Here is a 27,895-nt window from a genome sequence, read left to right on the forward strand (position 1 = left end):
AAAAAAACTCTTTTTCAATGTAAACTGCACTAGCTTGCAGAACACAAGCACGCCTGATGGCATGCACGTCTTCAGCATTTGGTCAATAGGTTAAAGATCAGTAGGGTTCAGTGGTGATGAGCCTGCAAAAATATTTGGGCTCTGGGCTAAAGGTCCTTCAATGCAGTTTGTAAGTAGACTTCAAACCGGACGACTCCAGTTCTTATGCAACATTATTAGTAAGCATGCTAAGCCAGCACCCAGATGGCTTGTGTGTGTCTCCACAGCTTGTCATACCACCTACCCACCAGTCAGCCCAACTTAGCCTTTAGTCTCCTGGCTTGAGGAACTAGCCTCCATGTGTGTGGCCAGACTGAGCCTTGGAGATCCAAGGTGTTAGGGAGGGGTTTTCTGTGAGCTCTCCTCAGGCTCAGAGCTCCTCTCTGGGCTGCAGAGTGCTCAGCCCTCAGCCTCTCTGGATATGATGGAGGAAAAAGTCTGAACTGTGGCAGGGCAAGAGTGAGGGAAGGAGGAAGGGAGAGAGAGAGAGAGAGAGAGAGAGATGGGGAGGTGGGGGAGAAAAGAACAAAAGGAGAAGAAAAATCTGGAAGCGCGGCCATGAAGAAGAGTGAGTCATGTTCATGTGCTTGTGGGAGAATAGCCACTTCCTCTGTATTAAACACTCACAAACAGCAATGAAATATCTTAAGGCAGTCTGGCATATTGACCAGAATAATGAAGATGCTGACTGAACCGATCATGAGGATGGCAGAGTTTAGACATTGATGAGGCTGACGGAAGTCATGAGGACAATGACAACAGTTTTAATGATGATTAGGGTGGGGTAGTTTTCTGTTTCTGCCGGTCTGTAAACTATTTTGTTGTGTGTGTGGTCACCAGTTTGTGGAACCAGGCCTCGAACATCTGTATATGTTAAAGGAGCTCTCAGTTGAAGGAAAGGAGTGAGAGTGTGGAGGTCCTGGCTGATGTAATTGGTGGAAACGTCAGTGTCTGTGACTGGGATAAACGGTATCACAGAGTCACTTTGTCTCCTTGTGTTTGACTGTTTGCGCTGCCTCAGTTTATGCTCTGACTCCCACACAATAACCCACTTTATTTCACTCGATTATTTTCTCCCTTCTGCTTGCATCTTTTTCTCATACACAGGAGACATAGAGAGACTATTGATCTCCTTTTCTCTCCTCTCTTCTGGAGTTACGTCGCTGCTGCGTGGCTACGTGGCAAGCATTGGTCTGTCAGGGCCTCTACTGTGGGTTTACTGCCTGCTGGCCCCCAGCCCAACCACACACACACACACACACACACACACACACACACACACACAGCCAGCCCACAGCCGTACAGCTGCAGGAGGGAGGGCTCACTGGCAGATGCACACATCTGCTGGAGCTAGCTGTGCTGTCCTAATGTGAAGCTAACGGCTAACATGGAACCCCCAGTGAAACACAGAGCTGATTGTAAATGCTCTGCCTTCATGAATAGCCAGGGAAAAAGTGGAGAGCATGTTTCAAACTCTGTTAGCTTGACTCTTTATTTGCCGGACTCATTCAATTATCTCTCTCTCTCTCTCTCTCTCTCTCTCTCTCTCTCTCTCTCGGATACACACACACACACACACACGCTCACTGCCTGCTGTCTGTGGTATGACAGGCAGGACTAATGTTTGTTCTGGAGCAATAACACAATTAGGATTCCACACATTTCTCTCTCCACACACACGAAATATGCTGCCCCCTCAATCCCCCTCCCCACTCTCTCCCTTCTCCTCTTTCCTCTCCCCTTTCCTCCTGTCTTCTTTCCTCCCCCTCCTCCTCCTCCTCCTCCTCCTCCTTCTCCCATCCTGCCGCCTTATCATTCTCTCAGTTAACAGATTGCTGTTAATTCTGCCCCGCACAGGCAGGCAACACATAATATTGATTTAATAACACCAAATTGCTTTTCTGTTTTGAAAAAAAGCTTCAGGACTGTGTCAGTCATGTGTGTGTGTGAACTTTATCTTGGCACAGTTCTTCTTTTTGGTCCACTGCTCTTCCGCTTACGGTTTGATGCAGGTGAACTTCCACCATACACCAATTAACCTTTCATTCTCTGCCTCACTCACACTGCTCTCCCATAGCTCCTGACCTGAGTGTAAAATAGCCATTTCCTCTTCATTTTGTTCACAAGGAAAACTAATGCCTCACCAACCCCTCCCTCCCTCTCTTTCTCCCCCTTTCTCAGCTTTTCTCTTCAAAAGTCTTTTTTTTCTCTGCACTCCCTCTACTGTCTCTTCACCTTTCTTTTTCTGTGACCCTGTTTTGTGTTCGGCTGTGTGTTGAGGGTGTTGTCTTGATCCTGTGTGTGTGTGTGTGTGTGTACAGTTATGTAACTGTAGTCTCTCCCTGGGAATGGACCGCTGCCTCTTTGAGCTCCGCTTTTACTTCCTCCCGCCCACTGACCGGGCAACAGCCTATGAAGTGAGCCGATTGCTTCCCGTCAGCCAGTAGGAGAGGGGAGCAGTGTTTTGACAGGGTGGTGGAATGTGAGGAAGGCGGGATCTTTCCAGGAAGTGGATGGCAATAGAGTCAGATCCTGAACTCTTTGGTTGAGCTACTTATTTGGCACCCTGGGAAAAGCTGAATGTCGATGCACTTGTTGAAACAACAGTTTTGTTTTTCAGTGTGTACAAGTGCAGTGCATGTACTCAAATATAAGAGGTGTTTTGATTCGTTTAAAATTATCTGAAGGGAAAGATGGACACACAGCATAAGATTTCATTACTGAAATCTTATGCTGTGTGTCCAAGGTTCAGTAGGTGAGAGGAGAAAGGAGAGGGAGAGGCCGAGCATGCAGACTGACTCAAAGTCACTGGGTCATCTGTTTTCTGGCCTGTGTTCCTGGAAACCAGGCTTGATGATAGGATTGGATGGGTGGGTAGATGGATAGATGGGAGGATGACAGGGGAGAAAGGCTTTGCCCAGGGTGCTCATTTTGTGTGTGTGTGTGTCTGTGGAGGGTGAAGGATGGATGTGGAGAGAAGTGCTGAGCCTGTCGTTTACTAGGCTGAGTCCTGACTTGTCGACGCTCCAGCTCCACACAATGATCTGCAGAATGCCTGGAATTTAGAGGAAACAGGGGAAAAAGGAGATAAGGGGAAAGACAGAGAAAAAACACAAAAAGAATAATTCTATGAAATTAGTAATCCAGGAAAAGAATTCATACACAGTGATGTTTTTATGCCACCTGATCTGGGACTGATTAAATGCAGCATAGCAAGATTTCATCACTGACAGCAAGATTAAGGATGTTCCTGCATTTCCTAGCACCAACTGCAGAGTGTGGACAGTTTATCATCCGCCTTTAGTTATGTGCAAGATGCAGGCAAATGACCGCAGTGTAACCTTGGAGACTCATTTGCATTCTGTAAAAGTGGAGAAATTCGCGTTCATGCGGGGAATGTGGGACGTGGCAATGACAAAACTTCCGAAACTGCAGCATTGTTGTAGCAGTACCCAGAGTTTGGAGAAAAAGCCTGTGGTGATGAGATGTTGCTAGTTTGAATCCCAGACTGTAATAAAACAGATTGTTTTGCACCCAGTTCATCTTGTTACACTTGTACAAGTGTCCTTGAGCAAGACGATGATAACTTAACTGGAAGTTCATTGTAAGTTTCCCTTGATAATAATAGTAATGCATCTTTACAATAAACTTTGCAGGAAACAGGAAACTTTGCCTCTTTTTTTTACCCCTGGTTGTCCAATGTGTGCTGATGGTAAATGTCGTCCATTGGAGCAATAAATACCTCCGTGCATGTTACACTGACAAAGAAAGTTGTATTATCCTGTGCCAGCAGCACCTACATTTACCATGATGCACTGCACTCAAACCTCTGTCTCTCAACCCCCAATATTTCTCCACTCCACTCTCTTAGGGTTAGCGTGGGCTACAAACAGCTCAAAAACGACAAAAACAGGACTCAACACACTGCCCAAGCTGAGTTCAGTGCAGCAGAACAGGCTTATTAGCTAAACTGATGGAGCGTTCAGTTCTTCCTCATCATCAGTGACTCAAATGACAGCACTGGTGGCCAGAAAGTTCAATAGATTTTGCTTCAGGAGAACTGAGTTCTCTAAGTCAATATAGCTCACAGTGAAGTATTTATTTTGTCAGTGAACTACATTTACCTACAACACTGATTGAACATCTGCATAAAATGTGGCAAAGTTTACTTTTAAAGAGACCAACGTTTTATCCAGACTTTATGATATGATTGATACAGCAGGGAAAAGACAACATGGTTTAGCAACATAGACGTATGTTGTTGCATTGAGGTGAATGTGCCTGAAGTTTTGAACGAGGCCTGTTAAAAATGAATTGAAAGCCAGAAGCAGCAGCTGATTGGTTGAGTCTTTCTTCCACCATCAGATATCTTGAGGCACGAGATCTCAAAAGGCCTCAGTTCAGGGAGTTGGTATAGAAGCTTGTTCATACATGGTTTGCAAGTGGAACGTGTGTGTGTGTGTGTGTGTGTGCGCGCGCTCGTATGTGTCCATTACATTCCACTCCACCCGTTCCGAGTTCTTCTTCGTGGATGACATATCATTACCGCAATTACAGGGCAAGAGGACTTTGACCATAGACACACACAGAGGCGTGCACACACGAAGGCACTGCACAAATGTACGTGCGCACATATGCAAGCCAAATATATGGAGAGCAAACTGGAACTCTTAATTTTGTTTCAGACACTTTGCCTCTGTCCCTCTCTTTCAGCCACTCAATGCACACCCTCTCTCTCACACACACACTGACTGCATATGTGCAGAAAGCTGCCCGCCGACGTGGGAACTCAAAGAGGTTCCATCTTTTATAAATCCCCTCTCTGTCTTCCCCAAATGTGTGTGTGTGTGTGTGTGTGTGTGTGTGTGTTCAGGCTCCCCTTAGAGTAAGCACAAGCACAGCATTCCTCTTTGCCTTCCTCTCCACCCTTCTTTCCCTCCCCCCTCCCTCCTTTTCTGCATCTCTCCCTTCTCCACTCCACCTCTCTTTCTCTCCTCTGGTAAAAAGGTACTCACTCAGCCTGTGTGTGTGTGTGTGTGTATGCGTGTGTGTGTGTGTGTGTGTGTGTGTGTGTGTGTTAGAAAGAGGGTGAGTGAGAAAGAGAGAGCAGGTCTCTCCTAGACTGAATACCTTTTGTAAAAGGAGCTGGGGTTGAATGGGAGTGGTGTTGGTGGCAGTTTCCCACCATATTTAGAAGCTACCCCCCCCCTTTCTCTGAACACACACACACACACACACGCACATACATATATCAGTGTCTGTGTGTATTAAATGCCAGCACAGATTAAAGTTGTCAGTTGATAAGATGGGTTTAAAAGGACTTGGATCAATCCCAGTCGTGTTTGGCGATGTTTGTGTGCATGTGTATTTCTGTGTGTGTGTGTGTGTTGCAGTGAATAGATATTTGTGTGTGTGTGTGTGTGCTGCAGTGAATAGATAGCCATTCAGTTCTGAGCACTGACACCTGAGAGCATTCCTCACTGCTTAACACACCCAGGATGAGAAAGAGGATACCTCCACTTATGTCTCTCTTTCTCTCTCTGTTATCTGTCTCCTTCTGTGTGACTGCATTTACATGCATATTACAAATCAGGTACACCATTGCTTTTTTAAAAGTTTGCACCAGGGTCTAATTTACTCTGTTACAGTAACACAGGAAATGTCTACTGTCTACTGAGCGTGCATTCAGTCTGTCTTTGACACATTCATATGAGACCACAGTCACGGGTTAATCTCCGGTCATCACCGAGATCAGGTCAGCAAAGGCAGATCCATACTCATGACTGTTAGTCACAGAATTACAAAGAAGAACAATACCAAAATTAAATCTCAGTTATAGTTTCAGATCCACTCTTTGTCTCTGTTAGCTCAAATTAGTGTTATATAAAATTCTCATTCCTAATTTAAACCAGGAAGTTGCAGACCTGCGTTCATCCAAGGTTACAAATGCAGGTTAAAAAGCTGCCATATTCAGACTAACCAAGTCGCTTAAAACCGCCATACTTTTGTATAGTTCAACTGTTAGTGTGAAATATGAATGTGCTATCTATACCTCTCCCTCTTTCACATCTCTTTTTTCTACTCCTGTCTGCATGTCTCAGATCTTCTGCCTTCCTCATCCCTCTTTTCCTCTTTTATTCTATCTATTTATTCTCTTTGCCAAAAGAAAAACTGTGGAAACTAGATGGGCAAATTTTGGGGATTTACAGAAATTTCTTTTTACACATTTGTGTCTGCATTCCCACTGGCCCACGGGAGCTGTAAATATTGAGCTAAATAGGTGGTGGGGAACTTGTGATGGGTAGCATCAGCACACAACTAAACTGTCAATAGTTGTTGTAGTCTTTTTATGCCTTCTTGCCTCTCTGTTTTTTTATATTCATGGTTGCTGGTATCTAAAAATTGTGGTTGTGTAAGATTCTTGCAAAGCTTGTGAGTGAGCAGTCATCAAAGTTCAGGAGTCCAAACTCCACCCCAGTATTTTGCAGCCCAATGAAAACTAGTATCTTGGTTGCAGGGCAGTTTTTGTGGTAGGAATCAAAATCAGAACCAGCTTTAAGTTCTTGAAAGAGTTCCCAAGTTCCTGGAAAAGTTGCTGGATAAAAGGGCTTAGGTTCTGTCTCTGTCTTTCTGTTAGTAGATGTAAATGCAGTCTTTAGCTGGTTATGCTCTCTGCACTAAACTGTTACCCAGGAAACAATGGCTCCATTTGGTGTACTTATCACGGTTGACCAAAAGGACACTGTGAAGGTTCCTATGGAGCCATGTTTGTTTTAACTTAGATGTAATGCTCTGACATAATGGGTTTCTTGGCTTTGTATATCAGTTGGTTTATGTATGTGGGTTTGATATCAACACATGCAAAGTTCTGTGACAGCATATGAATTTTCTGTTAATCCAAATACTAAAACAACACCAGGCAAAGACAAACAATTGAGCAGTTAATACAACCATGCAGTTTCAGTGAATTTGCTATTAAATGCACCACATTTGGTGAAAGAGTTTTTGCTTTCATACCATGTTTGCCAGTCTACCAGACAAAAGATCGGCTGCAGACACACCACACGATTTAACACAGATAGAAAAGCACTGTCCCGCCCATTTGGAACACACAGAGAGACACTTATTCCTCAGCTCCTAACTCATCTTGCAGATTAAGTCTGCTTAGCTCTCAAAGTTCAACCTGCTCTCTGTCCAAAATTTCTAGACTTTTATAGATTTCCATCATATCCACTGTCTGTCCCTTGATAATAGTTCTATGAGAGGCCAGCAGGATTGCCTCTGAAATCAATGCTTATCTCTTTTTGTGACACATTCCCTTCTACAGAGGACTTGCCACATCAGGCATGTGTGAACCATGTATTATCCTCCTATAAAAAGACTGACCAAAAGTTAAATCATCAGCAAAGATTTGTTGTAATGTCTGTGACATCCACCAGTGTGCTGTGGGTCACACAGAGGCAAATTCCAAAGTCTTAGTTAAATATATCAACCCGATGATTGGAGTCGAATCATGTTTAAAGCTGGAGAAACAATAAGCTGTTATGATACTCTAAGTGTGCAGAAGATCAACAGGAATTGGAATAATGTGATAAACAACCCTCTCTGCCCTAAAGGCAAACTGCAGGGGAAAGCTTCAAGGCTGCTTTGCTCCTGGAAATGGAACTTTACTGGACAATATTACTCCGTCTATGATAAATCGTCTACTAGAATTTCTTCTACTTTGCTGCACAAGTTGACCGCTGCTCTTGCAGTTGGGGAGATCAAAGTCAGGCTTGTCCTGGTATTTGCAATGCAGTGCACTGCTGCTGCAAACTAAATTATTATTGAATGACCAAGTAGAGATCAAGTTGTTTTAGTATTAGACAACTCGTGTCTAAAATTCTTCATATCTGAGCTTACAGTTCAATCGATTTTCAGCTTTTGTTTTTACTATTTATAGCTGATCAATCTTCTTACTGCTGTCATTAACAGCAGAGGAAAAGTACAAGCTGAGAGTCAGACATGCCGATGTACTGATTCGTCATTGCGCTGCATAACCAATACTAAGACATGGCTCACTTTGATCTCCCCAACTGCACAAGTGAAAAAGCAGCAGTCAGCTTGTGCAGCAAAGTAGAAGAAATACATGTATGGCCAATTAGCTAATGTTAGTGTTCCATCAGCTGTGGCTTCTTTCGCTGTGCTAGTAGAAACTGCCTGCTGTGACAGTGTTTTATTTTCTTTACGTCATCAACAAAATCTCGGTGGTTTGTGGTAGAAGAAGAATGGACATGTGATCACTTTCACTCTGTCTTGCCGGCGCGTTTGTTTTTATGAATAAATCATTCAGTTGCAGAAAAAGGGAAGGAGAAGTTGGCAAGAGCTCATAAGATCATTTGAAGTCTGTGTTTTTGTCTTATTTTCTTTTTTGCTGAAAATGACAAATTCAGTGTTTTCAGGTTGCACAAGTGAGTGTGTGTGTGTGTGTGTGTGTGTGTGTGTGTGTGTTTTGTATTTCTATGGCTGTGTGAATGGTGGTAGGAAAAGAGAGGTGTGAAGCAGACGACTGGAAGTAAGTCAGACAGTCTGTTAGGTGGTTGTGAATACTCAGTATGCTTCATCAGGATGGACAAACTGGAGTCATTGGGTGTGTGTGTGTGCGTGTGTGAATGATGAATGGCTGCATGAGTAATGACTTTCGTGTTATGAGGTCAGAACTGCCCCTGAATATCTAGAGCTTCTCTGTGTATGTGTTTGTGTGTGTGTGTGTGTTTGTGTGTGAATGTGTACATTACATCTATGTGTATATTTTACTCTATGCATCTTTTATGTTAGAGAGGCAGTTTCCATGCTTACACAGGTCTGTCTGTTTAATGGCACTGACACATGTACACACACACACACAACCACACACACACACACACACACATGCACAATTATACTCACACACATTCATATACTCGGACAAGTGGGTGATTGTTTTCTGGATTTAACATGGAATTTTTCAATTTAACATTTTATCCATGCTGGGAATCGACACCTTATTCCTCCCACATTCCACTGGGGAACGGAAACCACAGTGTGTGTTTGTGTGTTTGCATATATGTGTGTGTGTGTGTGTGTGTGTGCGTGTGTGTTGATGTCTAAAGCTATCAACAGCAGTATTCATCTGGTAATGATTCCACTGGAAAACAAAGGTCATTTTCATACATAGATACAACAAATTTCTAGTTATGTGCATTAGATCTTGAAGGAAACGCTACAGCTGCAGAGAACAGCTGCAAAACAAAAAACTATCTACATTTTCCCTACATTTACCTTCATGGCTGAGCCTTCCAAGGCACACGGTCACATTATCAGATGTGTCTAAACAACTGGATGATCAGTTTTTTTCCCCCCAAAGTTGCATCTGTAGTGTACAATTTCACATATCACTTGCTCCAAATTGATGCGAAAGGTTAAGTGTGTAAATTTAGAGAGTGCCAATGCCAAGAAATTAGATTATGAGACAGTTAGCTGAACACAACACATTTGTGTTTATCTGCGAGACCGGCCTACGATTGCTTTAAAGGAATAGTTTGACATTTCGAGAAATATGCCTATTCAAGAATTAGATGATAAGATCGATGCAACACTGTAAATATATGAGCTCGTAGAGGGGTTAGCTTAGCATGAGGGCTGAAAACAGGGGGAAACAGCTAGCATGGCTTTGAAAGAAGCCAAGAAAAACTGCAGCTCATCACAAATAATTTTTGTTTTATACAAATTGCTGTACTGTTCACAACTGTTTTCACGTCAAACTGTTTCTAACGTCGTATTTTTACTTGTGATTCAGGCTGACATGTATTCAAGAGTAAAAAGATTGCATAAATATAATGGATTTATTCAGGACACAAGGGGCTATTTTGAGAACATGGGGTTATTGGAAGAGATGTCTTGAACTGTCCTCGTCTTCATTCATTCTTTATTTATCATATAAGCCAATCCATCATTTACCCATTCCCTCTCTCTTCCTCCCTCCTTTCTTCTCTGTCTCGCTCTTCTCTTTTTCCTGGCAGAGCTGCGAGTGGTGTTACTGTCTGTGATGTGTCCTGAACGCAACTGTGTGTGTGTGTGTGTGTGTGTGTGTGTGTGAGTGCGTTCAAGGCAGGATGGCCAGGCTGAGCTGGGAACGGGGCTCACATGGAGAAAGAGGGAGAGTTTAAGACAGAGGAAGAAACAAAATCAAGAATTAAAAGAAGAGATAGAGTAAGAAAGCCTACAAAGACACAGAGAATGATGTGTGAGTGTGTCGGTGTTTGTGTTGCAATAGTATGAGCCACAGCTGTGTGATCTACTAACCCTTTCACAGACCTTGTCAGTGCTAGAAGACGACCAGCTGAAAGAACGGACACACAGTGACACACAGCTGTTTCCAGAGAGACGCTGTGTGTGTGTGTGCACATCTGCATACTGTGCATGTATGTATGTCAGACATGGGTATCTGAGATGGATTTCTTTTACTTGCTTCAACGAAAAGTAAATCACTGATGCATACTGCATGGTGTGTGCGTGTGTGTGAGTGTGTGTGTGTGTGTGTGAGAGTGTGTGAGTGTGTGTGCTAATAGCCATTAGTCAGCAGCTCTTCAGCAGTGGGTTCACTCACCAGTGTTGCATTGAAACACCTACGTCATTCAGTAATCTACCTCTGGCAATGAATCGGTGTGTTATGTGTGCATGTGTATGTGTGTGAGGCTAACTTTTGCACAACATTTTGGCAGGGCTTCTTTGTGGATCTGGTGTGAATCTGTGTGTATCCCCCCAGGAAACAGCACATGTATCACTGCTGTCCTTAAGTGTACACATGGGAGCTTCAGTGGATGAGTCGTGTGTTTATCTGTGTCGTTTATGCTGCGTGTATGTTTAAGCGTACACATTTTGACCGATACAATTCAGCTTGGCAGTTAGATTAAAGCCCTGTTGAGGACCAAAAACCCTTTTGGTTTTACTGCTTTTCTTATGCAAGCGAAGAAACCATATCCAAATTTAACTCTCGCTGAGGAATGCTAACACAATTAACCCCTGATGTCCTTAGAAGACGTCCTATTCTTGCTACGTGTTTGCGTGTATATATGAAATGTTTTTCTGCTGTGTGCTGTATGAACAAAGCTAACAGCAGGTGCAGCTCTCCCCCATTCACCTACCAAACTAAGACCTTATTCAATATTTCTTTTATCATTAATCCTCCAAAGAGGATATGCACTATAATCCCCCCTGTATTTTATAAGACTAGTATTGATGAAGAAGTGCTTTGAATTAGTCTCTCACTCTCATCTCTGGTGTCCTCTGCCTCTTTAATCTTTGCCTTTTATACTGACATGATATGGCTTGTATTTTACCAAAGCTAATATCCCTGTGCAAAGCCAATATAAGAGGAAAAAACAACATATTAGGAAAGTAGTCATTTCAGCCTGTTAGAAACGTTTGAATGATAATGTAATATATCTTTCTGTGTGTCTATTTTCTTTTTCTTGCACACAAGTCTTTCTTCTCTTTGTTGACCGTGCCAATAATCTCTATCTCTCCATCTCTCGCTCATTGTTCTGCCTGTGTGCACCTTTTGTTCAAATAAACCCTTTGGATTCTTCTATCTTGAGATCAGTCTATTATCCACTGTTAATTCAGTGTATCGGCCATGATTCACCTACACCTCTTTTATAAAAATCGTCGCCCATTTGAGTCCAGCTGGCAACTTTGATTGTGTGTCTTACACCCCTCTCTCTCTCTCTCTCTCTCTCTCTCTCTCTCTCTCTCTCTCTCTCTCTCTCTCTCTCTCTCTCTCAGCTGTTTCCTGTCTACCTTCACTGTTTCTATCCAATAAAGGCAAAAACCCAAAAAATAATCTTCAAAAGAAAAAAAAAAACAAGGATACCTGGCTTTTGATCCAAGTGTTTATCCTGACTGGCATGGAAACTGACCATAGTAAACCCAATGGAAACAGACAAATTTAATAAAAGCTCAACAAATCAAAAAGGTTTTCATGCTCAAATGAAGTGGAAAATTGTTTTGTCGATGAGGAAATTGTGCAATCAGCACTGATGGGAACTCACTGGTAGGCTGGCTCAGCATATTCCGGGATCATATTTCATTGTACAACAGTCAAAGGAATAATTTGACATTTTGGGAAATACGATTGTTTTTTGCTTGATATCACTCTCACTCTCTGTCTGTTAAATGTGAAGTTACAGACGGTTAGATTAGCCTAACATAAAAACTGGAAGCAGGGTGAAACAGCTAGTCTCATACAGATCAAACAAATAAGATGCAGTGTGTTATTTAGTGAGCTTTAGAGGTGTTGATCAGCAGATTTTTCACTTGTAAACACAGCCAGGCTCGCTTTTCCCACATGCTTTCAGCCTTTGTGCTAAGCTAAGCTAACTGGCTGCTGGCTGAGAATGGTGTGAATCTTCTTGGCAAGACAATAAAGAAATGTATTTCCCAGAATGTCAAGCTATCTTTCAAAAAGGTTTGGCTTTTCTTGAAAAGACACATTTTATACCTTCACCTTTGGATGAACGTTGGCAGTAGCACACAGTAAAAAATCAACAGCAAGTCACTCTTCAGTTTTTTGTTGTTGATGTTTTGTTTTTGAGATTCTGTAATCCTCTGTGACTGCTTTTAACCTGTACAGGAAAACACACCTAGTCTGTTTTGCATTACCACAACAACATTTCTATGTACTTTACATGATGACACAATGGAGATGTTCTCGTAATCACTGCATGTCCGTGTATTACTGAACAATACTGATGCTCCCTGTTCCTCATTCTCTCTTTGTCTTTGTACTTTCCCAGGTAGGGCAGTTCAGTGAATTTCTCCATGAATGTACGTCACAATGATGATGACAGACCACATTCCACTGGACTTGGCTCCGCCCCCCCTCCTGAACGGGGAGGTCCCTCTCATGCCTCACATGGTTAACGGTGACGCAGCACAGCAGGTAAACACTCTCACACGCACTTGCAAATACATTCAGATGTATGCATGCGTGCACCCAGAGACACAACACGCGCGCAGATCTGTCGCTCGCATTCTTACAGAATATATACGCTAATGCTTCTTTCAACATTTCTGTGTTGCCATACATACACACCAACCAGATGCATGTGAGAATGCACATCAGACAGTCATGCGCGTACCACTCTTTGTCATTTCGTCACATGGCTCAAGGGTTGTTGCCACAGGCAATGAGCAGCTGCTGTTACAGTAAAGCGTCACAACAGGAAGAAGAATGAACACAGACACATACAGGCACATACACTGGCATCATTCAATCCAAGAGACATTTTTTATGCAATATATAACAGGCTCCATTAATGGATCCCAGGTCTTAGCTTTAATTACTGTGGAAGATGATTCAGCTGCTTCTCTGAAAGTGACTGATCTTATCATAAGCCGCCGAGCCAACTGGATCACCTTCAAAGTACAAAGCCGTACCCACACTCTGCACAGACCAAAGGAAGCGATCAAAGTAATTAAAAGCATCATAGTTAATTGACCATGGTCTAATCCTGTTGTCACAGATACATTTTTACACCGTGTGCTTTTTGTAGATGAGAGGTGATGATGATGATGATGATGATGATGATGATGATGTTTATACATTGTCACTGACCTGTTCCCTTACAGCAAAGAGGAAACATGGTGGGAGTGTTTTGTCTGCGACACAGTTGGGGAGGGTTCTGGCTGTAACACACAGCAGTTAGGGAGCTCATTTTACTGTAACACCCTGCAGTTTAAACTAAGTTCCCGGTGTGAAATCAGGGTTCTAGACCAATGATTATAGTTTGACTCTGTATGCGTGTGTGTCCATGTTTGTGTGTATTTGTTTGTTTCTTACACTGTGTGTGTTTCATTTACCCCTTCAGTGTCTGTGTGGGCACACAAGTGTCTGTGTTGAGTCTGAGTACATACTTCTGTCTCCTTGATTGTCTATGAGCTTTCCTGTCTGTCTATCTGCGTCTACCTGCCCACACCTGTTTATGTGTGTGTTTATCTTTGTCTGTGTGTTCCGTTGAATGCGAGATCAGATACATTGTTAGTGGGTATATCATTCTGCAGTATTTAGGATTTAAAGAAATGTAATCTGCATTGTCTAGAGCATATATGTCAAACTCAAGGCCTGCGGGCCACATCCGGCCTACGATACAATTATATACGGCCCGCGAGATAATTTCATGTGACTATTAAGAATGGCCCGTCGGTAAACAGCACTCCCACCTCTAATACTACAAATCCCACAATGCACTGAACAGCTGCTGCCCCTCCTCCCGCAGGTATAATGACACACCGATCAGCGGATCAATGCATCGCTCAGCGCTGTTATAGCGACACTTATGGCGCGTTTCCACTAGTACCTACTCCGTACCTACGCCGAGTAGAGCTGAGTAGGTACTAGTGGAAACGGGCCATTAAGCTAGCCCCCCCAAAATAAATGGCTAAACGAAAAGTGTTTTACCTGTTTGTCTGTCGGAGGTGAACCTGTGTGTCTTGTTTGTGGAGCTGATGTGGCCATAATTAAAGAATATAAATATAAGACGACACTATGAGACAAAACATCAGGATAGTGCAAATGTTTGGCTGTTTAAATTCATATTTCTGGATAAAATATATGTTATTATTATTATATTATATTATATACTATAATAAAAGAGTCACTTTTAGACTCTTCACTAAATGTTGAGCCCGTTTGGCCCGCGACTTAGACCGTGTTTTAAATTTTGGCCCTTTCTTTGATTGAGTTTGACACCCCTGGTCTAGAGGTTCCAAAGAGCGAGCTGTAACTGTAACTCAATGGATTAATGGATTCTCGTTAAGGGTTTCTTTCATTTTCCTTACTGAAGAAGTGAAACTTGTTCCCAGGGTTTACTTTCATTTTCTACTAAGGTGCTGTACTTGTCAGTATTCAGTCTCTCCCCTGTCTTAATAGGGTGTCAAAGTGCTGCCAATGGGAGGCTCATTATTCATTTCAGCTGGGAATATAGAACCCTGTATATATAATGGCGTTAAATAATTCAGCCAGTAGGAGGTTCCATAATCTGTTCCATGTAAGACTTTCTATTGGCTACATTTTTTTTGCCCCGTTATGTTATATAGCTCACACGTTTGGTTGTAACACTGTACCACGGAGTGCTGTTCGTCTCGTGATTTTTGCTTCAGAGAATTCAGCACCCATCTTCACATAAAAGATTTGAGCGTCTTGATTTATTATCAAATGTTATTCCTTAACCCATGATATCCACCCAGACTCATCTAACGCCAATTTGAGTTTTTAAGTTGTTATCGAAGAAAATGTTTCTGAAATTCGGGCCTCCCTCTACATATCCGGCCACTTGATCAGCTTCGGCCTGTAAAGGTTGGTGACGTTTAATTTGCGTCAGATTGCATAATTGGATTATTATTTTGTAGAGAGTCAAACTTAAACCAGAACTTTAAACTGTAACAGCTGTAAACATACAGTATATACATAGATGCCACATCAGCTGCTGGATCGGTGGCATTTCAGTGAGTTGTTTTTATATTCAAGGATTCATTGAATAGAAAAAATGTTTATTTTTTTCTATTCCACATAAATCCTACACCCTTGAACACAAAATGACCCTCAAAGTCGATGTTTGTAGCTTAGCTGAAAAGATATCTGGAGCCAAAGTCAGGTTTTAGCTCTATATGTGACTTGACAAAACATTCATGTGTGAAGACATTCTCATCATGGCATCTATTTATTGTTTTACGTACACATGGACCAGCTTTCCAAAAAGAATAAATAAATAAATAACCCCACATAAATAACCCCACATACTATAAAACACAGTTTTAACATATTTTATGGATCAGAAACATTCCTTTGTACCAGTTAGATTTTATATAACATATGCACTCACTCTTAACACCCACCCACATGGTCTGATACAGGGGTTTTCTCAGTCCTTGGGAAACATGGGTCGCGCTGTACTATGATGGGGTTCCCATAGCAACAGCAGCCGCTGCAGTAGACAGAGCAGGAAGTGTGTGCGTGTGTGTGTGTGTGTGTGTGTGTGTGTGTGTGTGTGTGTGTGTGTGTGTGTGTGTAAGAGAGAGATAGATAGAGAGAGAGAGAGAGGGAGAAGAGCAGGTTAGCGCTGAGATGGGAGAGCATGCAGACACTACAGGAGGAACGCAGGATATGAGGATTTTACGACGGCACACCTGTAGAGCATAGACAGGGCTGTGCTTGTGTGTGCATGCATGTGTGCGTGACTACATGCACGTGTGTGTGTAATGGAGGGTCACCTGTTTCATGTATACAGCCATGTGTACACTCTCAACAATCTGTATGCGGAGAATATGACGGTAAGGTGCACGCACACTCCCCTCCGGCATATTCAGCAGAAGCACTTCAAACAACAGGGTCACATATTTTGGCTTAATACATGTTTACCACCTGCCTGTTTATTAATTGTGATTTATGCACCACTCCATGTGTGTAATATTTGTATGCTCTAATTTGAGTGGTTTTCTGCCAGTCAGCATGGTTAAGAGAGAAGAGAGGCTTTTCTGGAATCAGGGTGTTTGAGACGACAGTATTGTCTCACCATTAGCTTATCTAACACCTCATTCTTATGTGTGTGAACTCTCTGTGTCCGCCCTACTCTGGGATCCGATGGTTATTGTGTGTTATGTCACCTCTGCAAGCCTATTGGCTGCCCAGCAGTGACTCTGTCCTGTTTTGTGATTATTGAAGATGGATTATGTTTATGGTATTATGCGTGGCAGTGTTTTTTTCCCCCCTTTATTGATTAAAACTCAATTAATCTGATCAATCAATCTGATCTTTCATCTGTGTTTTCATTTTTGTGTGTGTGCACAGGTGATCCTGGTGCAGGTGAACCCGGGGGAGACGTTTACCATCCGGGCAGAGGACGGCTCACTCCAATGCATTCAGGGTCAGTCTCATGAGACATTATTTTATTATCATATTAACATGTGGCCTGGTGGCTGCTCTGATGTGTGTCACTTTGAGTATTTCCCATCACTTTAATTATACTGGCTGCATATGCTTACATGTTTCGTGGGTTGAAAATGCAATTTAATGATTTCACAAGAACTTAATTCACTATTTATTTGAATAACATCTACCAAAAAATTTCATGCAAGTTTTTCCTCCTTGTGTGGGTAAACAGTTGTAATTCCATTTTTGACAGAGTACAATGTGGCATTCATGTAGAGATTGCAAAAATTATTCACTTCTAGGAGCTAGATAAATATAAGCTAGATAAATCAAAGCTTTTTTTAATGCAGGAAACTACCAGATGATCCTCTTTTAACGACATTCTCCGTTATTACTAGTCTGGCTCATAAGCACATGAGCATCATATCAGTCCAGTCTTTCAACTGCATTACCATACGTCAGCAATGTGACCTTTTTAAAATCAGAAATTATGATAATCATGAATTACCACCTTCAAGCAAGTTTTAATTCACTGCACACTGCCTTTCAGAAACTGTGCAAAATAATGGTCTTAGGAAGGGTCAGCAGTAACGTTAACATTTGAATAACATGCAAAAACTCCAGAACAGCTCCTAATTGTAGTCTTTTAGGAACGCAATCAATACTGTAGCAGTAAGGATGAGGAAAAGGAAGTGAGGGGGAAATGCGTGCATCTAAGCGTGTTATCTTCCAAATAAAAAACACTAGATGAAAGCATAGTCAGTGACAGATTGGGACGGAGAGGGCAGCCATGGTCTCACTCTCTGGCTACATCTGATATGAGTACATGAGAAGAAATGTAAGCCACTTAAAGGCTCTTAAAGATGGAAGGAGGTGGCAGTAACATGGGAATTCCCCAAGTCTTGTGGAATCGCGTCTCACTTTGATGATGTCAGCAGAGTAAGCTGTTACTCAGAAACTTTGAAAGGGAGTCTTTGTTTTCTTCTGAATCTCTCTCCCTCTGTCCGTCTCTCGCTCCTTCTCTGTCACTCTTTCTTTGCCCTCTGTATGAAGGTTTTCTTTGAGCGAGAGCAGTTTTGGCTCTGACACCGACTCCCCCCCTGGAAAAAAAACACCCCACCGCCCCTCCATGCTCTATGTTGTACCTAATTACAGCCCGCCTCCTTTTCTCCGCCCGCCGTGTAATTCAATTTTCCCCTGAAATCAGAGGGATCGACCCAGGCAGACCTTAGAGGCACAGATAATGCCAGATAGAAACAGCACATGATAGGATGGTCGGATGCGCAGATAAAGTTGAGAAAGAACTTTGCTGATATGAATCAGTGACTTGTGGAAAAATTTATAAAAGACAGATGAAAGAATGGTTTACTGCCTACAGTGAAACGATAATACCACACACTGATTTGCAAAAATACAATGTCTTGATGTAGTTTGGATCTGGTGGTTGTCTGTTTATGTGTCTGCGTGCGTGTGTGCACTTGCATGCAAAATTTAGCATCGAAGGCACAGTGTGTATCTGTGTGTGCTTTTTTCTGTGCCTTTTACTACAGTTGACGACAGTTAATTGGGCGGGTGGCTGGGGGCCCGGGGTCATGTTTGAATGCACATATTATTAATGTGGAGGGCCACACACACACTCTTGCTCTCTCTCTCTCCCCCTGTCTCTCTCTGGAGGAGGTCACCAGGTTTAATGAGAGGTGGAGTGTGGCAGTGTGTTTTGAAGGCCAACTCAGTCGCTCTTTAGACAGAAACTCGGTGTGATTACTGAGACCTCAGAGCTCCGGCTGTGCACATGCTTGTGTACTTGTGTGCCTGCGTGTGTGTTTGCACTTCGGCGTACTTATGTGCAAGTGTGTGTGACAGAGAGCGAGATTACAGAGACCTCAGGGCACAACCAGGAACCAGCTTTTATATAAAGTAACCTCTGTTTAGCTGCTGCACTGCGGTGCATGCATGCAAACATGCATACACGTACACACACAGACACAGACGCTCTGCCAAGGCAGAACCAGCCAGGAGACGTCGACACAGCAGCCAAAAGAGATTCTTTCATACGAACCGTCGGCCCTCCTTCTCCCCTGCTCTCTTCTCCCTCATTTACTCCTCTTGGTTTCTTCTACTTGCTTGCTTTCCTTTCCTTCTTTTCCACTCCTCCTCATTTTTCTGCCTTTACCTTAAATCAAACCCGGAGCTGCAAAGAGATGATTGTATTTGTTGGATTGATGTTAAAGTGTTGCTCATTAGCCACACCACCACTAAATGCTGCAGGCTGAAGTGTGCTCTTTTATTTGGACTGAAAGTTTACATAGAATTTTATTATCCTCAATAAATTCCATAACCTCAAGGCACATGAAATCCTTTCAGAACTGCACCACATTCAAAGAATTCATGCTTGCTCTGAAAAATAGGACATTTTCAGTTGTTTTCAGAAGCTCTGTCACTTAAGCCGGTGATATGCTTTACATGCTGTGTCTGATTTACCGTTTTCTTTAAGAGGCAAACTGTTGTTTTGCTTCAGTGAATGGGACTTCCTTTGTACCAGTTTTGCAGCAGTGAATCTGTGTATCTAGATCTAAAATCCCTTCCGGTGTCTGTCTGTTACTTAGCATGGACTCTGTGTGAGAGTGTCTACAAGTCTCCATCCACTGTTTAAACAGACTGACCTCTTGGTGCTCTGGGGGTCAGCTTCAACTGACCCCACCCTCATCCTTGTTCCCAGTCTATCTCTCACCCTGTTGCTCTCATGTATACTCTCTTCTCTCTCCTTTCCCTTCCCCCTCCGTACCCCCCTCTCCCCTTTTCACTCCCTCCCCCGCTAAGACCATTCCCCTGAGCTTTCCCACACTCACATCAAAGGACAAGACTCTAGAGGGTGTGTTAGAGCACCCTGCTATGGAATGTGAGTGTGTTAATATGTGTGTTAATATGTGTGTGTGTGTGTGTGTGTGTGTGTGTGTATTTTACAAGGCTGTGTTGGTTTACTGTGTTGTTTGCTCTTTGTTGGACTTTTATGAGGGATGATGAGGCCAGGGGGTGAAGACCAGGAAGCTATGTCCTGCCAGGGAGGATGTGACATCACAAGTCTCCTGTAGAGTATTTGTACTACCTTGGTTGAGATAAAGGATGGTTAGTTGCTTTGATTTTTCCAATATAATGCAGCCTGTCACTGGATGTCCTGATCAACATCTCAATAACGTAGTGTAGAGATGGTTAATCTGTGCTGTATTTGCCTCGAAACTAATCATTTTGCCGCCAAACATTGTGGGGTTATAAAGTCACAACTTAAACGGTCATAGTTATTCCTCATGCTTGTATTATTGATGTGTTTTTTTTCTGCTTCTTTTTTGTGCCGTTTCATTTTGTGCGCGCGTACCTTGTTTTTCCTTTTCATTACGATTTAATTGGTTTCAAAATTAGTAATAATTAAATCTAATTAATAACTGTCTTATCCAGTTAAAATGAAAACAAACAATAGCTCGTGCAGACTGTTTTCTTATTAATTATTAACCTTTTCTGAACACAAAAAATGTTCAGTATTAAAGTGAATTGATTCCAGTAACAGTGATTGAGTTACTTTAGTTTTTCCGCACAGTCTAGTCTGTGAATGCAGAATACATGCAGTATATAGTCCATTCTCAATACTGCGTTACTGCAGTTGCATAATGGGAAATGTAGTCTAATTCTCTGCTGCAATCTGGTTAGCCCAGCCTGGTTTTCCGACAAACAGTGGTCATGGTGGACACTGCCTTTGTGACCTCAGTTACGTGGTCTCTCCACCAGCTGTGTGTGCACATGTTTCTTTGCATGTGTGTCATCTGGACAGAGCAGAGTGTGAATCGTGTCAAGGTCTGTTTTGTGTTTTAGCAGCAGATGCGTGTTGTTTGTTTGCACTCCCTCTTTGTGTCTCCCTCATTGTTACTCTCCCTCTCCCTCTGTAGGTACATGCAATTCTGTTATTTCATGTCTCTGCACTCTTGAAATCGATCAGGCCTATTGTCATTAAGGATGTTCCACTTACCCTATTTCTGGCGTAGATGGATGATACACAAGAGTGCCTTGGGTGGAAGTCTTTTATCAAGCAGGTACTCCCCACTGAAAATGTGTTAGTAATAGGATTCTACATGGAAACGCCATCACCGCAACATTGCATCAAATTACTGATGCCAAAATATTGTCAGATACACAGGTTGAATATTATTCCATCTGTTTGATACTGGATTATTGGGATGGGAGTGGTTATGTGATCTATTTTCACAAAATGGCTCAGCCACTAATTTTCTACACATTGTTTCTACATGTTATGATGCATCATCATACAATGGGTTTATTAAATAGTGAATTTATAAGTGAAAACAAATTGATAGATGCAGATGCAAACCATGCACATTTAGTGTCTGATCAGTAACGGATAGTAATTGATTCAGATGATTTGTGCTTCCTCCCCCCTTCTTGCATCTTTTCCTCGTTTCTATAGTGGGAAGAACAAGGGGAGTAAGGGAAAAGAGAAGATGATAAAAGGAATTATTTTCCTCTCAGCTTCTATTATCATTCAGCCTCTGAGTCCCTTTCCCTGTTTTCGTCTCACTTATTTGTCTCAATTTCTCCCTGCTTCGATGCTTGTCTCAGTTGGATGGACGATTCTGATGTTTCTCTTGCTGGTTTTGCTGCATCACTAAACAAGCATGCTGAAGTCGTCTTTCTCCAGCCTTCTGCTGGAGTGTGCACTTCTACACTCTGAGCCCTTTGATGTAAATGGAAATAGTTGGTTGAGAGAAATATGGTGGAAAGTCTCGCGGCCTGTGCTTACACCCAGCCAGATGGCACTAAACAAGCTGGGGGAGAAGACACAAATACACTTTTCTCAGAAGAGCTTAATTTAGATCACTGTCTCGGACTGTCCCGTTGCTGCTTGTAACAAGAGGTGGTTGTTTTGGGAACTTTTCAACCCTGCTTTTAAATCAAAACCTGCCAAGTCCCTCCTATATGTGTCAGTATGACAGTCAAACAGAAGGATTGAAAAACTGCTGTGCAAGTGGGAGGCCATTGGCTGACATCTGTATTCCCATTGTCCTGTCAGCTGTAAGAATTTACGGTATATTTTAGGTGTTATATGTTATGATCCCTTATTTTTTCAAACTTTTTGAAACTATTATAATCTTTATCCCAAATGTACAACAAAAAGTGTGTGTGAAACGTCTGTGTTTGATGTTTGCGTCCAATTGGTCGTTCCAGACAAGATAAAGTTCACCTTTACAAATCTGTTATATTCAGACTACAATGTATTCGAAAACAGCGTACATACAAAACGACAACCTTTCAGACGCTAAGAAGAACTGGCCTGTTTTCAACGTAGCAACAATTTTTCACATTTTCCAACAGGAATACTTTACAAAATTAACAAAAGTTGGAGATACCTGGTTTTCACTGGATTGCAGCATGCCACTGAGATTTCATTTTCAAAAATATTATACTGTTGTAGATTTCACTATGTGCATCCCACCATTACCTGCTGCTAACAAGCCAACCTATTTAGATCTCACAGAACTGTCAACTTGTCTGTCAGACCAGGAAACGGTATCATTGTTGCTACAGCAAGCAGCTCAGACAGCGGAGCCTCAGTCTTCTGTTCTGAAGAACTAATGGTAGATTTTCTTTCTCCCCATTCTGATTAAAATTGGTTTAAATTGATGACTGCTGAGTATGTATTTATGGAATATGCTTTGCTGTAAAAAAAAAAAAAAAAAAGACACATGGTGACGAGGAATCATGTAATAGAGAAAATCAGTGTGCGCCTGTGCGTGCGTGTGTGTGTGTGTGTGTGTGTGTGTGTGTGCGTGTGTGTGTGTGTGTGTGTGTGTGGTTTTTGGGTGCATGCATCTGAATGCATTTGCATGCATGTAGTTTTTGCTTGAGAGCCAGCCAGATCTTTTTGCAGAGAATTTTCCTACAAGTTTTTATATCCTGGGGCCAACTGTAAAACCAATTCTGGAGGTGCGTTTAGTGTGATTGTGTGTCTGAATTTTGTGTTATGTCCCATTGGATTTGGGAAACTGGTCACCATGGGAACTAACTCTCACTCCAGGTGGTGTGTAATGGAATGCAGCCCCTCTGGGCACTGTTTGTGTGTGTGTGTGTGTGTGTGTGTGTGGCATACCTGTCTTTTTTCTCTTTCCAGTATTTTCCACTCAAATGTACTTTGGAAGAAACAAAAGGACAGAGAGTATTGGTTTGGTTCATTTGGCACAAGGTAGTTAAGAGCTTGACTTTTGTGTGTGTGTGTGAGGCAGAGAGAGAGAGAGTTGATTGTTGTTGTATGCCCTGCCCAGTACTCACTTATAAACTCAATGCCCTCACACAGTAGGGCATGAGGAGGCAGAAGGAGGAAGGGAGGGAGGGAGGGAGGAAGAAATGGAGTGGAAATAAAATGATTGAATCAAGGAAGGTAAATAAAAAGAGAGACAGAAAGAAATAAGAGGGATTGAGTGAGAGTGAGAGAATTAGACGTTACATGTCTGGTCGTGTCTACTGGCATGCATTCCGGGCGAGGCCACTTCCTCTGTGTGATGACCCCAGCCACCCCTGTGCTGCTGACTTGGTCTGGTCTCCCAGCCCCAGGGAAGGCTGTATTTGCTGTCGGGACAGGCCCACTTGAGGCAACACGGGGGTGGGAGATGTTTGGGGCCGGGGTGAAAAGAGTGGGCAAAACTCCGTAGAATACTGCGTCTGTCTTCATATGTAAGACTGTGTGAAAGTGGATGTGTGTGTGTGAACAGCAGCTGTGAAGAGGAGAGTGCTTGCAGAATTTTCCAGAGAGAGAAAGAAAGAGAGCTTTTCCAGGGATGAAATTCTTGGCTCCCTTGAAGCTCAGGGTACAGCTGGAGCACTTCTCCCTCCCTCCGCCCTTGTTCCCTCCTCCTTTCCCTGTCTTTCCGATCTCCTTCACTTCCTCACTTGCTTTCCTGTCTCTCCTTCTCTCTGCGTTTCTTCCTTGTAGTATGTTTTTATTTCAGTCTTACCACTGAAATCGCTGGCTCCCCATAGAGTGCAGAATAGACATCAAGATACTGTTTATCACATAAAGGGCCCCACATGGCTTCACCCCTTCTCTGAACTTCTACATCCTTATTCCACCTCTAGGCCACTCAGATCATCTGACCAAGATCTCTTATTTACACCCCCTAGATCACATGAATCTGCAACTGGTTTCCAGGGTAACCCTTACCTTCATAACCCCAGTTTAAGTTTTGGTGATCTGCATGCTGTTGCCCTTTAAATGCATCGAATCCTCTCCACTCTTGCTGCCTTTCGGACTAGATCACATGTATCACCTGGAGCTTTTGTAGCTGCAGTTGGTGATGGGATGCATGAAGTTGGATTTAAAAAGGTGCCTTGGTTCCATAAGGCCTCCTGCACAGCTGCATAGAGTACACATGTGATTGTTTACAATTGATTTCAGAGGGAAGCCCCCTCTTTTTTTCTCTTTTGCTCTTATCTGATTGGATGAGGAGGGTTGTGTCAGTCAGTGGGAGGTCCCGACCACGGAGGTCGAGGAACGATCGGTAAAGAAAAAGCTATATTTTGGTGTAAAAGACAAGTTAGTTTGACCTGCATACTTTTCCTTGTTTCTCTTCCTCTCGCATATAAGCACAATCTCTACCATATCTGCACTTCCTTGCTTGTCTGATCACCCAGCAGCCATGGGACACACACACACACACTCATATAAAGACATACACACAGAACTGTGGAATTCAGAGTTGGGGAGTGGGGGGAAAGTCCCTGCTAATATAGGACTTCCAGTCTTGCTTCTTGCTTTCCACTGAAATTCACACGACTTCTCCTCTCCTCCCCTCATCCTCCCAACACACACTTTCTCTGCTCTTTGTGGTGGACACAAACTCAGTGCTGTTCAGACTGTGACTCATACACAAGGAATGCCCCACATTAACATGTGGAGAGATAGAAGGAGGAAAGTGAGGGGAGGACGGGAGAGGAGTACAGCTGGGCACAAACATAGCAGGTTGTGCACAGAAGGGGAAAAAATGTCCAAATGACTAAAAGCATTGCTGTTTCTGTAGTGGGCCAAGGTTTAAGAATTTGTTGCGTCTTGAGGATTCAAGAGAGTGAGAGAAAGAGAGGGGATGATTATGAGACTCTGGGTCTGTTTACACACCAACAGCTGTTGCACTTCTTTGCTCTCTCTCGTTCTCTCACTCTCTTTCTCCTTGTAGACATGTAGAGTTGATTAGCGAATGGATACAGTGAGTCATCAGTGTCTGGATTGTGTATATTTGCGTGTGCACGTGCATGCTTGCACATGTATGTCAGAGGTCTGCGCGTGTCCATGTGCATGCGTTTGTGCATGAATGGCAAAAGTGATAAGTGGAGTGTGTCACTCATGTGTTTCATGGTTACCAGTCCCAAAACAATTATATCTGTAAGTCCAAGAATGGCCTCATGGGATAATACTGGAAAACAGCAAGCTAGGGTGTGTGTGTGTGTGTGTGTGTGTGTGTGCGTGTTTGTGTGCGCGCATGTTTTCAGAGTTTTTCAAATGTATACATGTGTTCTTGCTTGTGTGTGTGTGTTCCATTTTGTTGTTTGTGACGAGGTGACCGTGATTTCTGTCAGTGTAAACTATTCTAATGTCAGTGTGCTCCACAAGTCAAGTGTGTATGAACAGCTGTGTGTGTGTACATGTCAGCCTGACATCTGAAGAGTTTATACACGTATGCCCAGGTGTTAATCAGGGCATGTGTCTGCGGTTTGAAATGTATTTATTCTGGTGTGTGTGAGCCACGTACGTCTACGCCTATGTGATTGTGTGTGTGTGTGTGGCTGCAAACGTACGTGTGTGTTTGTGCATGTTAAGATCTTGAGAACAAAGCATGGCTGGGCTCACTGTCCCTCCAGACGTTACGTTGCTCTCCACTGGAGCAGTCCCAGCAGCAAAAGTAGGTCGGCCGACAGCACCCCTCCTTAGGGTGGGGGAGATCTGGGCTGGGTGGAGGTATGGGCTGGCACTCAGGCTGCATGCTGAGCACAGAACAGATCTAGGCTTGTATGCTCAAGGACCATTTCCAGTGATCAACACAGGATAAGATGTAGGTTCTTAGAAATGTAATGTTTTCTTTTTCCAAAATGTTCTTAGATTGTAAAATTATTTAAAAATGATTCAACCGAGTGTCGTGTATCTTCGTAATGATGATCGTAATGTGTTTAAGTTTTTTCTATAAAACGGATGTATCACATTTGGGAGCAAAGCTTTCCAGTTGGGATTAAACCATTTTCAAAAATTAAAAAACAAAAAAGAAAGAAGAGGAGTGTTTGATTTATAATAACTTGCACATGTTCTTCATTGCTCTGGGTCTATTGAGTGTTAAACACTTAAAGCACTGCTTCTGTCTTGGCCAGTTCTCCCTTGTAAAAAGACAAAAACAAAACGTTGTTGAGCTCATTGGCACGAACTTGGATAAATAAATGTTACATAACATAACGTAAAAGTAATGAATAAAGTTTGAAAAAGTTTCTCAAATTCTTTTGGAACACCTGGAGACCAGCGCGGACCTGGAGAGACTGGAAGCTCCACACTAGAGGAAACATTTTTGACTTGGAATGTAAATCAAGCACCACAATAAGTACAGTTCAAATATTTAAAAACACATTTAGATTCATGAAATGTTTATTCAAAAATGATGTATCCACCGACATAAACATATTTGAAATGAGAGTATTTATAATAAAATGAAATGAAGATAATGATAAAATATAATGCTGGAAACCTTCATGTTCAGTTGACAAAATGTCACTTTTATTGTTATTTCAAGTCAGTAGTTATATTGAATGACTGAAATCTCACATTTATTTATTTTTGTATGTTCCTATCATAATAGATATATATGGCATTAACTCAGATTGTCAGATTTCGTTTTTTTTTCCCGGAATAAGATAAGAAATACATCTTAAAACCAAAGAATTAAAGTAACCCAGATGACTGCACTGCTCATTTTATCGATGGAGACGGTAGAGAAGCTGAAGAAGAAGGTTACAATGGAATTTAATCCCCTCGCCAAGCAGGGACGAAGATTACAACCTACTGCTACTAGCTCTGGGCAAACCACCAGGGATGGAACTGAAGACTTAAGTGCACAAGTCTGGCAAGTTTTCTTTTGCAGCACACTGCTCTACCATCAGGCCCCATATAGCATTTGACTTAAAAGGGAGATTTTGCACAAGCGAGTGTGGAAAGTTGTCCGCACTGTTATTGCAAACAAAGCTTAATACTTTTGTTTTTTTCACAATCTGTATGGAGGAGAGCTTGCATAATTTGAAATATGAGCCAGGGCCAGTGGGCTTGTAAAATACAACCTTGGTTTTACAAGCCCTGAGCAATTGTTTCTTCTTCAGCTCCTTAATGCACTGATGTCATATGAAGCAGTCATGGCATAATGGAGAATGCTTTCTCCTTGTTCTCTAATGACAATGTTATGCAACTTTTGAGCTTGGAGGCTACAAGTCGAGGGGCTCACTCGTCCTGAGGAATGCGCTTACACATGCCTGCGCGCGCACACACACACACACACACACACACACACATTTTGTATGTACAGTAAGACCCAGTATTCAAACATAGCAACTTTCCAGCTTATGTTTTACATTCCACAACAAATCAGCAGTCTGCTCAAATTACACACTGTCGCACGGCACACTCAGTATTAGAAGTGTGGGTCTCTTATGCACATGTGTATAGATGTCTGTGACATGCATATCTAGTACATCAGCTGTGTGTGTGTGTGTGTGTTGTGCATGTTTAGGTAAGTGCATTTAAGCACGAGTTAGTTTCTGCATCACTCTGCAGAGTATTGGTGTCGTTACTGAGGGCATGGTGGTGCAGGAAATCCTGACGAC

General features: G+C 42.5%; 1 protein-coding gene across 1 annotated transcript in view; it reads left to right on the forward strand.

Annotated features, from left to right (window-relative positions):
- The window catches only part of fndc3ba (fibronectin type III domain containing 3Ba), an 88,836-nt gene that overhangs the window by 10,390 nt on the left and 50,551 nt on the right, over positions 1–27,895 (forward strand). The window contains exons 2-3 of the mRNA XM_070842080.1: positions 12,855–13,000; positions 16,907–16,982. Coding sequence (XP_070698181.1) covers positions 12,884–13,000; positions 16,907–16,982 — 193 coding nt within the window. The 5' untranslated portion in view covers positions 12,855–12,883. The remainder of the gene's footprint in view (positions 1–12,854; positions 13,001–16,906; positions 16,983–27,895) is intronic.

Source organism: Pempheris klunzingeri, chromosome 13, assembly GCF_042242105.1.
Source record: "Pempheris klunzingeri isolate RE-2024b chromosome 13, fPemKlu1.hap1, whole genome shotgun sequence".
Classification (NCBI taxonomy): Eukaryota; Metazoa; Chordata; class Actinopteri; order Acropomatiformes; family Pempheridae; genus Pempheris; species Pempheris klunzingeri.